Below are 13,060 nucleotides of genomic sequence, written 5' to 3'. Positions count from 1 at the left end.
GGTAATTTCTTCATGTGTAGTGTGAATGTAACTTACTAAACATAATGATCCTGTCCAAATTTAATTTCTTCTGTATAAAATCATCACATTAAAGGTCAAAGGTCATTTATTTCAAATAATATCAAAATGTAGTAGGAACAGTGACTAAATAGTACTTTTAGTTTTCAGTTTATACATTTTATTTGTACAAAACACATGATGAGATTATCCACTGTTCATTTTTTACTACTTTAATGTGACAGCTGCAGTTCCTTTTCAGATAAAGGGTTTAATCTGCAAACATTATCAGCTCATTATATAAAACTGTATAAAGCTGTTAAACTTAACTCACAAAACCAGGAATCTGTACTATACCTGCTTAGTTTGACTGCCATCTGTCGGTGACTGAAGCCCCTGAACCGTCTGCTCTCTGAGATCAACCACATCAGGCTACATGTTTTGTTTTTTCCACCAGAAGCAGCCAGGTGCTTCTTAAAAAAAAAACACATTTTAAAATGTATTTTGAACCTCGTTCAACTCTCGCGAGAATCCTCACAGCTTCGTTAAAAAACGCGGTTGTGACAAAGCACAGGTGTTTCGTGATTATTGCGGTTAATAACGTGCCTGTTTAGGTGAGTGCAGACGGATCTCCGCTCATTTTAATATTCCGGGGATACTTGTTGGTTAATTAATGTCTCTTGTTTTCGCCTGCTCGTCCCGGGAGATCGGCGTGTTTGTCGACAGAGCAACTTTCTCCATGTGACGTGTCTGTCGGAGGAACCGATGGAGAGGCAGACATGATGCAGTTTAAACTCCGGTTTTTGGCTCTTTAATGTTGTTTCACAGCTCGCCCTTCGCTAACTTTACTAAAAATGAAGTTTCAAGCTAAAAGCTGAAGAGTGACAGACGCGCGTATCAATATTTTTTTGTCTGTTTGAAGTGGCAAATATGGAGTTTCAACAGGTTTTGAGTAAAATGAAACTCAGAGTAACCGTTTCCGACTGAGGCTTTTAATCTTTTTTTATTTTCTTTTGTTTTTATTAAATTTTTTTTTATTATTATTATTATTATTTTTTTTTGTGATGGGCTCGGTGACTTCTGCACTAACCAGGACGAGGAACGCGTTGGTGAAAGTGGGTTCAGAGCCGGAGAACCATGACCCGGAGAGGAGCCAGTCCGCCCCGGAATCTGACCGGGCTAGGAAGAGGAGCTCCCGGTTCAACGTTCCCAGCCAAGCCGGACGGCAGAGCTCCCGGCAGTCGCTGTCCGAGGTCCTGAGCAGGCAAGACTCAGACGGAGCCAAAAGTTCAAGGAAAAGGGCTTCCGAGGCTCCACAGGGCGGTGAGTCTACCTAGTTGTCCTCATTTATGTCATGAAACTTGCCCGCAAAACATTTTCTTAAGTGTTTAGATGGCTTGCATGTTCATTTTAGAGAGAGATATTCGTATATTTCACCCCACCACATTCATTTATACCTACACCTACTAACTATAAAGTTAAACATGTCCATATTGGGAGTGGCATCGTATTAAAAGGTGTTTAATTTTCTAAACATTTAACTTGTTGCCTAATACTCTGGCTTTTCAAGTACGCATAATTATGTTCTACCTTTTTGTGAATGTATTTCAAGACTAATGACTAATTACCTTATTATTGTCACTGGTGCTATGTTTTATGAATATATTGTTTGATCATATTCGTGTACAGCAGATTAAACGTCAGAAAAGGAATTTTTTTTTGGCCTCAAAATAGGGCGCGTGCCCTCCACACTGTTTGGAGTGATGCTGTATTTCTATAAAGTTGGTTAAAAAATGGGAAAAAAACTGCCAGATTAGTTTAAGAAGCTGTCGAGTACTCGTAGTATTTGTGATAAATATCAATCAGTACAGAATCGTGATCTGTCGAAGGTCAAAGGTCGTTCAAAATGTTATAAAGATTGTCGAGACACTAGTTCCTAACTGGGGTGTAGTGTAAGCCTTGGAACTCCACTTGATTGTTTTTCAGTGCTTCTCCAAATCATTTTTCTGACATCAACATATCCTGTGAGTTTTATACACCCAGCAGTGTATAAAGGTGTAGCTACATTATTGCCGCTTGCATTGTTCATATCAATAAGAGAGACGGCGACCGGGGCCGTTCTGCATGCACGCATTTTTAATTTTAATACTCAATCAATGTTGTAATCAATAGTACTGCACTTTATAGATCTGAATGCAATAGTAGTACATACAACACACTGATCAGCCATACAATTATGCAGGGTGTTCCCCATCTACAGTGGTCACTGCCTATTTAAATGTGGTCCAAGGAAGGAGAAGTACTCATGGGCCGCCAAGTATCATTGGTGCATGTGAGGAGTTAATGCTGGTCTGTGTGGTCTGATCCGTCAGAGGAGCTTCTATTGCTCAGATTGATGAAGAGGTTAATGGTGGTTCTGATAGAAAGGTGTCAAGGCGCATAGTGCATCACAGTTTGTTTAGTATGGGGCTGTGTAGCCGCAGACCGGTCAGGCTGCCCATGCTGACCCCTGTCCACTGCTGAAAGCGCCCACCTGCAGTTGGCTACAATGAGCATCAGGACATGAAGCGGCAGTGCCTGTGCGTCACTTAGTTTGACAACGCATTTAATCCAGTGGTAGGGAATATATCTTCCTCACAGCAGACACTTTGGCTTGTCTTATCGAGGATCTCACAGGTGGAAGCAGTGATATTAATGATGGCTCGGCTCCATTAAGCGTCCCATTAAACCGATCCGGTGATCCGTCGTATATAATACCAAGGCTCTTTGAATGTTAATCTAAATTGGATGTTATTGATGGATGTCACTGATTACGCCCATGAAAAATGTCGGTGGGGTTTAGGCAGAAGCTTTGAAGCTTTTGTTGTGAAATATCTTTTGCTTAAAAGTTGCAAAATACTCAAATACCCATTTAAAGGCATCATAAGGTTTGACAGCTAAACGACCTTCCACAAAGTGCCCTTGCTTTGGATCCTTTAACTATACGAAGTTCTGCTTTGAGGACTTTCATTCAGTCAGCTGTCTGTTTTTGGCTTTGTAATTAAATTATTTGTCTTGATCACCAGCTCAAAGTGCAACAATAGGATTTGGAAATGCAATTGGTCTTGACCTTCCTCAGATGGTGAGACCATACTGGCCGCCGTTGTGTTATTAGATTGCAGACCTCTGCGGCTCAGTTTGTGGATGTGTAGATGAGAGAAGCTGGTCACTTCAGAGGATCACGCAATTATGCTACAAAAAAAAAAAAAAAAAAAAAAGGTGTATGAATTCAATGAATGAAGCTGAGCTCTTTGAAGGCCGGCCTCAATGCAACATATCTCCACTACCAGGGCATCTCTTTGATGTTTGTAAAAGAAACATAACTAACGGTCGTGTTCGTTTGAACAAATTTGCGTGTTTTCATGGAGATGATTGTGCAAAGTTTACTGAATAGGCTCAAATGCTCAAATACAGCGGGCTAAGTTTTAAATATGATGAAAGCACGGTGAACGCGCTGTATAACCTCAATTTCAACTACACTATTTCATGGCGAGTCGGTTCCTATTACCATCTCAAACCGCAGCTTGTTATCTGTTTTTGTGAAGCGAACTGTGACTTTGCCCATAATGAGTGCAGTTCAGTTTAAATCCCTTTAACGTTGTAGATAAAACATTTTCACCGTGACTTATTGAATGTTTTTTTTTTTTTTTTTTTTTTTTTTAATGCCGTTAATCCTGTTTATCTTCACTTCACTCCGCTGCTGTCACCTCCAGTCCCAGCTACCTGCGTGCCTGTCCCCGGGGAAAACTCCTCTCCCTGGTTGGTGCCTAAAATACCATCTGTACTGTGGCGTTTCCATGACCATATGACAGTGTAGACTCCCGTTGAGTTTCCTCCCTGGTCCCGAGTGATGTTCATGTGTGATGAGGATTCTCCTCCCTGGCTCGCACTTGACTGTACGCTCATCTGCTGCCTCCTGGGGAACAGAACACAGACACCCACCTCCCTATCATCTCAAGTGGCCTGTGTGTTCAGTGTCAGACAAATCTCAACCACTCCTTAGTTATGAGGTGAACTGATTGCTGAGAACACTTTGACATTTGCTCTGACAGCTATGGCTATTATCGGGGCTGCCATGCCAAATGAGACGACACCCCCCCCTATGATTAATATGGGTGGATTATTTTAAAGGCAGTTTCAGCCTCCCAGAGTGCATGGCCAGTGTTGCAGGAGCTGTCTTAGAGTCAGTCTCCCGGTCAGGTATAAATATAATCTACTGGAGAGACTCTGTAATAATAGTGATGTTGGAGAACTGCAATTACCCCGCACTTGGTTTCACTGCTGGCACAAGAACTAGGTCATGTTCAGAGAGAGAGAGAGAGAGATTCAGGAACTGGAATCGCTATCGTAGAACATTAGTCATATTGAATGGTATTTTAATAGACAACACATTTGGATGCAAAGTGGTGGAGTAAAACTGTGTCTCACTATTTCAGAAATGAAAGATAATAACACACTTGCAGACTTATAGTAGTTTTGCCTTTTCAGTACAAAGTTCAGACCTTTTTGGGTTTTTTTTGTTTTTTTTTACATGAAAGCCTTTAAAGGTTTGGACACATTCTGGAAATACTGGATGTGTGGTGTCGCCTCAAGTTGCCCGTTTCTCGATCAAAAAGTTGCACTTGAACGCTCTGCGTGAGGGGAAATAACTCTTCATACCAGCAGGTGGCAGCAGTCTGCATTTGTCAATCAAAAGGCCGAACCGGAAGGGCTACTCTCAGCTGGGAGGCTAGGAATCTTTTGAAGAGCTGGTCTCTCCTGAATCATTGCTGTTTATTCGTTCCAGATGATCACGTGACTGTGAAAATATTTGTATGTATGTTCAGATTAGACAAAGATATAAAAAGATCGTAGCACTGGTTTGCAAAGCTGAATATTCAACCAGAACGATCTCTCTGTCTCCGATTCAACATGGCGACTGGCTAGTGTCAACGCTGCAGGACACACTGCAAAGATTAAAACCACAGGTGACCTGACACTGGCCAACAGCCGACCGTTTGTTCAAGCCAGTCAACGACAGCGGCGCCTTTTGTGAAACGCTAAGAGATTTTCAACCAGAAGCATTTGGAGTGGTTGAAGGAAAAAAAATAAATAACTTGTTGCTTTTTGAAAAGTTTCTAAAGCTCCACATAAAAAAAAAAAGAAACTCATTTAGAGGAAGGATTACTTTTTAAAAGAGAAAGGATTGATCTCAAGGACAAGCACAGATTTTTGTGGCTGGAGAGAACTGAAAGAAGAGAAAGGGCCGTATAAGGGACCGTAAACATGTCAGCAGTGCTTATGTAATTACACTAATTGCCAGAAGGGGGAGACAAAAGTTCTGCTTCATAACTTTAAAACCAACTGGTGATTTATGTAAAGGTGGAGATGCATTCTTTATTAATGAATTAAGAGGCATCAGATGGCCTATAGGCTGGGCATCTCTTTTGTAATTGGATTTTCCATGCAGCTGAGATGATTGGATTGTAAATTAAACTTTCCAGTGTATAAAAGACTTGTTTGAATGACCTTTTATTCACAGTCCTAGTAAAAATATTTCTTTTATTGGTGGGTGATTGCACATAATTTTTTTTTAATTTGAATCAACAAAAAACTAATTTTTCCCCTCACATTTAGCATCAGAACTAAAATCCAAACACTGAGCTGTGAAACAAACAAACCTGACAAGAACAATCTGGTACATGTCGGAGACAGGTGATGCAGCTGTGACATGTCATAAGTAATTGATGTCAATTTCAATTGGATCCAGAGCGTGCGCCCCATATGGCAAATGTGTGTTCCATCTATTCCCTCACCTTCACAGCTCTGCTTCACAGTGGGAGGAGGATGTAGACGAGAGGAACCCTTAATATGGAACCGGAGTGTTCTTTTCTGGTGGCTCAGCTTCACATCTGTTATAGGGAACAATATCAACATTCAGTCTTTACATCCAGTGTTTCCTGGGACCTCTGAAACTTGTTACATACTCCGCGAGAAGTGAGAAATTTGTTCTCGCTCCTAGCGCTGCGAGAACCAGAAAGAAGTTCGTTTTGGCCGAACTCCAGTGAACTCCTCATACAGCCCTCCCACTGCAGTACACGTCACGTGCGCTAAGCATTGTGGGAGATGCGAGAGGCATTTTTGTTATTATTTTCGGTTACCGACCAGTCGTATTGAGGGATGCGCCCGTCGGATCACGCCGTTCATTCAGCGTGCGCTCGCACACAGTATGCTGATCTCCACCCAGGAGAGATTAGCGGTCACACTGCAAATATTAGCATCTGGGAACTCACAGAGTGGCCGCTAGTATTTCCGCATTAACCACGCCCACTTCCAAATTATGACCAATCACAGAATAGTTGGCGGACACCACACGAGAAAAATGGTTTGCCCGGTTGTTGAGTTGAGAACAAGCATTGACTGAAAAAGCCACAAGAACAAAATTACTTCATTTTGTTCTTGCAGCCCTAGGAGCAAGAACAAACTTCTTGCGGAGTGTGGAACAGCCTTTACTGGTAGTCTCAGCGTTTTTAGCCTAGCTAAATTCATTTATGATCAGAAAATATGTTTAAATGACGGACACAGCTAGTGATTATCTCCATTATTATATAACTTGCAAATCCAAGTATCTGCAAATGAGTGTCAGTGACATCTTTGTGCTTCTAATCAAGGCTGTATTCACAGTATTTTTCCATATATTTAAACGGAAGGAAATAACACGTGATTTATGAAAAAAGGTGTTTTTACTATCAACAGTCATGCCTGGTTTTGTTTCTGGCATATCATCTGTCCCAAGGCTATGATTCCCTTAATGAGCGTACCATAGTTTGCACAGTATTATTTTTTGTGCAGGAGTCCTCGTCCAGATAACATATTAGTTGCTTTGGTCTTGCCGGGGGGGACAGATGTCTGGCTCTTAATCAAAAGGTTTACATTTGTTTGCCCTCCTGACCTGACATCACCCAACTGGTTTTGCCTCTTTGATCTGGACCCATGCTGGCGCAAAAGTCATTAGCTAAAGCCGTGGTTTACTGCTCAAGACATCCATTCCCTGTTTCCTTCAAGGTCTTGGTGCGGCGAGATACAGATGACAGTTCACTGAGCTCTCTGTTTTGTCAGCTCATTTCCCTCAGGTTTGCTACGCAGGCTAACATTACCCTTAAAGGTACCTCTAATGAGCATTTAGCAGGGGAAAAGAAACGCTCACTTGCACCCTGTGTGTCTTAATTACACAAGTGTGTCACTGTGGTGACAGTGGTGTGGGGACTGACAAAGTGTGTGTCATTCTACAGTCTAGGGGAGCCCTCTAATGAGCTTGTTTTTCTGTCTGATTGCTTCGTTGTTGTCTTGAATTGTGATGCGCTACTGGGACATGTTGCATAATCAAAAAAGCCCCAAAACGATTGGATGAATTAAACAACAAAATGATGGTGAAATGTCACTTTATCCGCATACGTATGAGATGTGCTATATGTAAATACCTAGTTTTTGATGGGCTGTAAATCCGCCACAAATAAAAACGGGATGTTTTAAGGGTTCGGATGAATTCGGTGCAACACACCGTTTCTAAACCACAGTTAGTCCTCATTTCCTTTTTATCCTCACCACTAATTAATGTCTGTTTGGTGATGGTGTGTCCCAGTGTTTGATGGCCAGATCAAAGGTTGAGCGATAGTTTATCCTCAATGGACATCAGTAGAAACAAGCAGCTGTGGTTTTGTGCCAAACAATCCACTTTAATATTGGTTTATTACAAAAAAACAAAAATTAAAAATACTGATATTATAACTTTCACAAACATCCCATCAAATCTGAATTGAGTTCAGTTTCTATGCCGTTATTCCACCAAGCACTGACACAGGTGAAGAAAACAGACCCAGGGAAAGACTCAATAAAATTACTTTACAATACAGATCGAAACCGTAAAACCCACCTAATGAGTGCCATATTAACCCCTTGTCATCCTCGGTGAGATGTAGGCCCTATGCAGTATATGTCGGAAAGCACTTCCCGTTGCCTAGTGACAGCCACGTTGCCCCAGTAATGACCCTTGAAGAAAATGGGTCTTGACAAGGGTTCAATAAACGTATGGGTAGAGGATACACCTCTTCAAGCAGCTGTTGTAGAACACGCTCCTTTGGAAATGTGCTGTGGCACTAAAACCACTATACTCTGGGGCTATATATAGATTATTTTGCTTGACAGGAACGAAAAGAAAATCATGTCATGTTCTTGGTATCTCACCTGTAATAGAACTACTGCCGTCACTAACGGTTTTATTTATATTCTTTGTCAAGCTCTCATGTAACATGCATCAGCTGTATCTTATATTTGTCTCATGATTAGATGTAGGCTTTAATCAGATGTGTGTTTATCGCGTTCCTCCTGCTGCTCTCTTCTCTCTGTTTTTCTGTCTCTACTTGGCCGGCCTCAAGCAGATGTGTCCCTCCATATAAGCTGGGTTCTGCTCAAGGTTTCTTCCCAATAAAAGGGTGTTGTTCTTACCACCTACGCCATCCTGCTTTCTCTCGGGGTTTCCGATCAGGTTTTGTAAAGTCTCTCGAGACAATTTGTATTATTATTGATGCTATATAAATAAAACTGAGTTGAATATCTGTGGTTAACCACTTAATCAACACAAAGCATCCTTATAACCATTATTGTGTCAGAGCCGTGACGACCAAATGCTCATAAAACACCTTTTATCTACTGAAATGCCCTTGGTGGAGCATTATCCATAGGTGCTCTTTATATTATAGCTGTGTTTATCAGTTACGCGCTTACAAAGCTTGCTATTCTATGGTAACTGTCAGAGGTTAAGAAAAGCGAACTGTTTGCTGTGTAACTGCCAAACCAGGAAATCTCAAGCAAAAGCAAAGCAGATACAGACATTATCTGTACTTCAACTTGAAGTGGGCCGTATCTTGGGGCAAAAATTGTAGGTGTTTGTTTTGTTTTTTTTCTTATTTTTAAAAAGCTCAGATTTGACTGGTGATTCTCTGCATGCAGTTTTAATGGCACAGTAACTATTGAACTTGCACTTATGAGTCCTTCCCCATTCATTTACATAGGGACTAGATTTTGTCAACAAAACGAATGAGATTTGCCTGGCATCATTTTTGTATTTGCCTAGTGTACTATATGAGTACAGTAGTGCAATAGTCAACCTGTGAGCAGTAAAAGAGGATTACCGTTTTTTACAACCTGGACCTTATTTCTGGCGTAAAATACGATCGTTTACTCGCCCATATAACTCGCCCAATATTTTGTTATGATACGCTAGTGCTATTCCCTGTTGAGTCCGGAGTTACCTGTTATCTATTCGCGGACGTGCAGCAGTTTGTTGTTCTTTGGCCAGCTGTTCCTCTCTCTGCCTCCGCATCCTCCTTTCAACGAGCTCCTCATCCATATACTCTGGCTCAAAACGGTAAGGACGTCCATCATAAACAAAGTCGTCGTCCACAACCTCAGAATCGGAAAAATATTCAACCGTGTTGCAAAAAACTAGCAGTAGCAAATTACAGGTAAAGAAGCGGCGCGGGGGCGAGTGGCGCTCAGAGATGACATCATCCAGGTCAGAGGTTAGTAGGTCAATCTACAGACCCCGGATGATGATAACAGGTAACTCCGGACTCAACGGGGAATAGCACTAGCGTATCATAAGAAATATTAGTGAAATGAATGAGATTCGCAGCAGATAATGTGTTGTTTAGAGGCGGTGTTTCGGTGCCCTGATCGCTCCCACTATATGGATATACTCGGTGCTCCGTTGGATCTAAATATTGTCCGAATGACTCCAAATGACACCAAAGTTATATGGGTGCGTAAACAATCGTATTTTATGCCAGAAATAATGTCCAGGTTGTAAAAAATGGTAATTCCCCTTTAAGTTTCCATGTGAAGACTGATACTAATGTTGTGCTGAATAGCACCTTTAGACTAATAATCTGTTTTTCATCATTTTTGTGCTGAGGATTTTTTGTGGCTGGCAGAAAACCACCTCAGTGCTGCACTACCACTATAAAAGTGTAAAAACTAGAACGCATTAACAGCAGTTTACTCCCATGGAGTCACTACACTTATTACAGGCTACTGTTTGGCTTGCTGGCTGGCTATCACAAATGTATTATCGATTTACACTGACTTTACAGAGAGGTCAGAGGGTCAAATATGTTGCGTTTAAAAGTTTCTGTACCATAGATGGTTTCATCCATACGGAAAAATGTTTCCAACTCTGTCTGGTGGTCACATTAGAAGACAGAGAAAGAAGCCTGTAGTCGTAGAGAGGTACTAAAGGCGGTGATCACTTAAACTGAGATTATAACGCACACTTTCAATCAGCCTGAGAAAGAACGCAAATTGTACTTTGACCTTTTACATGTCTGGATTTGATGTTAAATGTTTTCCTTACACAATGGGATTCTGAATAGGTTTGGTATTTTCTGAGATTTTATAGACACAACATCGGATTAATCAAGAAAATGAATGACGTCAGGGTCAATGTGTGTTTGTATGAGAGGAGGGAGGACGTCTCAAATGCTGTTAGATGATCCAACACATACTTTAGTCCTCTCCATTGTTGTGCTGTTGATCAGAACAACTGCTGAATGCATGCTCTGGCCTTTTACTTTTATTTAAAAATAATTTTACAGCGCTGACCTGACCAACAAGGCCTAACAATGCTTTTAGCAGAATGTTCTATTAAAAGCCTGCACTGCAGCTTTTGTAGGGTAACACTTAAAGTTGTAGAACATCATGAAGCCTCCTAAAGCATCATAAAAATAAAAGCAGGCGCACACTCCCTCCGTTAAGTGTGTTATGTAACCTCCACTCTAACTGCTGTAATCCCCAAATGCATTAGACGGGAGGCTCTGAACACACAGCAGTGCGCTTTGACAACGATGATATACACCTGCTTTCACGAAGCGCACTCTCCGAGAAAATCTTAACCTTTGGCACCTTTCTGCCTCTCAATTACTCACATTGTTTTAGACTCATTAATCAGGGATGTATTTAATATTGTTGACAGGACTCTGCAGTAATATGATAATATCGTTAATCCTGCTGACGTAACTGTGCTCTCAACAGGCTAGTCATATTTTAATCTACAAACAAACGCTTAAAAAAATAATTGTAACCAGGCTGAGGATTTCAAATAAACAGTTATGCGTGCTTCAGACAAAAGTAAAGAATGACAGTACAGCACAATATTCCCAGGACCTTCCCTGATTGATATAAAAGCTGCCACGAGACTGTTGTAAAATTAGGATCCTCGCCAATTGCTACATGCAGAATGGATCTGAGGCTGGGAGAGCAGGGTGACGGAAGAAGGAGAACATAAAGAGCCCTTACTGTAGCTCGCAAACGAAATGAGACGCAGTGTAATTATCTAACAAGAGTATAATGTGTCCGCTGGAACTCTACTGAGTGAGTCAAACCGGCTCCGTTATAATTAGATCCTGATCGTGATCAATCTGCTTTTTTATGGGTTAATTACTGTCGACGGTATTGTTATGTATGTCCTTCTTTGACCATTTCCTGGTTTTTACGTTGAGATGAAGTTTGATGATGTTTCTTTTTACATCTAGTTGCATTTATTACAAACCCCGTCTGTGTAGAAGTTGCAGAAATGGCAACAACAGTTTTCAAAGGAGAAGTAACTGTAAACTGATTACACTCTCAACATAATGAGAAAACTTTTAATGTATTTAGCTAGTATTCTGTAATTCAATAATCCTGTATCAGCGACATTATTAAGACGTAAGAATACGTGCAGTGATCACATCATTGTACTTGCTGACGGTTGTGTTAAATATGTGTTCTGAAAACGTCAAATTAAGTCTGAAATTCATGATTGACTGCTCTGTAATGTTGTGGGCGTGTCCACAGAAGGCGGAGCCTTTACAGGTGTCTCATACTACTACAGTCGTCTCCTGTGGTTGGACGAGACTGCTGCGAGAAAAAGTTAGTACTAATAACGCCATCCACATGTAAAACAATTTCCTCATCGCCCATCGGTTTGTAGCTGACAGCTGGTCACTAGTGGATGTGTCATGCTCTGGTTGCCTAGGTAACCTCTTGTATATATATTTCCCAAGCAGAAGATAAAAAGATAGCTGGTGTGCGGATCTCCGTTCCGTTTTTGAGAAGAATTTACCATTAATGATGCCACCGCGCCATCTGGGTTGACCCGACACTCCAAGCCCGCTATCAGCATGGTGAATGTGGAGGCAAAGTCGTGGCCGGCATTTCCTTCTGGTAAAGCAGCGTTCTGTCATATGTCAGTCACCCGTGTCAGTGGTTTGTGCTTTAAACACTTAAAGTTCAGATATGTTCATATTGGCACAGCCCACTTTGCATCGCCAAAGGATTTTTTTTGCCTACAGCTCAGCAGATCTCATGGAGACTCCATTGTCTCTTGTTCCCACATCCCAGCATCTGGTCTCTTCCTGTGTGCACAGTACACCCCTTAATACTTTGGTAACTTGACTCCAAAAGTAGAAACGGGACTGCTTCAACCTCCCTTTACCATTCTGGAGAATAATAATAACGGAGGAGTATCTTGATTAATAATTTGCATTCATATATTCATAGCTTATCCACATCATTTATGAGATTGCTTCCTGGACAGATTTTATATTCAGTAGGTTTACGTTTAAGTAATATCAGCTGTCGTAAAATCATGTGTCGCACCACAAACTAAACACACCGAATTTGCCTGACGTAGTTTAAGTTTGGTTGTTTGTTGGTTCCAGATATTGACTGAGGCCCAGCTAAACAGAACTGACTGTGTTAACAAAACAGGTTAGGTGGCACTGTACATATCACTAAAAGTGTGCCTCCCTAAGGATGCTGCTGACATTAACGGAGGTTTCAAATTGTTTGTGTATGTATTTAGTAATACGTGGCCAACATATGCAGTGTGTTTAGAGACAAATTTCAGTTTAAGCTATACTACAGCTTTACAGTCAGGGACTTGAGACACCAGATGCTTTAATGCAACCAAAACCAGGGCATTTCCCCTGACTTTAACCACAGGTGCGAA

General features: G+C 41.2%; 1 protein-coding gene across 1 annotated transcript in view; it reads left to right on the top strand.

Moving 5' to 3' along the window:
- Nucleotides 1–1,061: 1,061 nt before the first annotated feature.
- The window catches only part of pde1cb (phosphodiesterase 1C, calmodulin-dependent b), a gene marked incomplete at its 5' end in the record, with an annotated part of 92,782 nt that continues 80,783 nt past the window's right edge, over nt 1,062–13,060 (top strand). The window contains one exon of the mRNA XM_084546662.1: nt 1,062–1,320. Within this exon, the coding sequence (XP_084402788.1) occupies nt 1,062–1,320 (259 nt within the window). The remainder of the gene's footprint in view (nt 1,321–13,060) is intronic.

This window comes from Chelon labrosus (genome assembly GCF_963514085.1).
Source record: "Chelon labrosus genome assembly, chromosome: 6".
NCBI lineage: Eukaryota > Metazoa > Chordata > Actinopteri > Mugiliformes > Mugilidae > Chelon > Chelon labrosus.
This window is presented reverse-complemented; position numbering and strand designations above follow the sequence as displayed.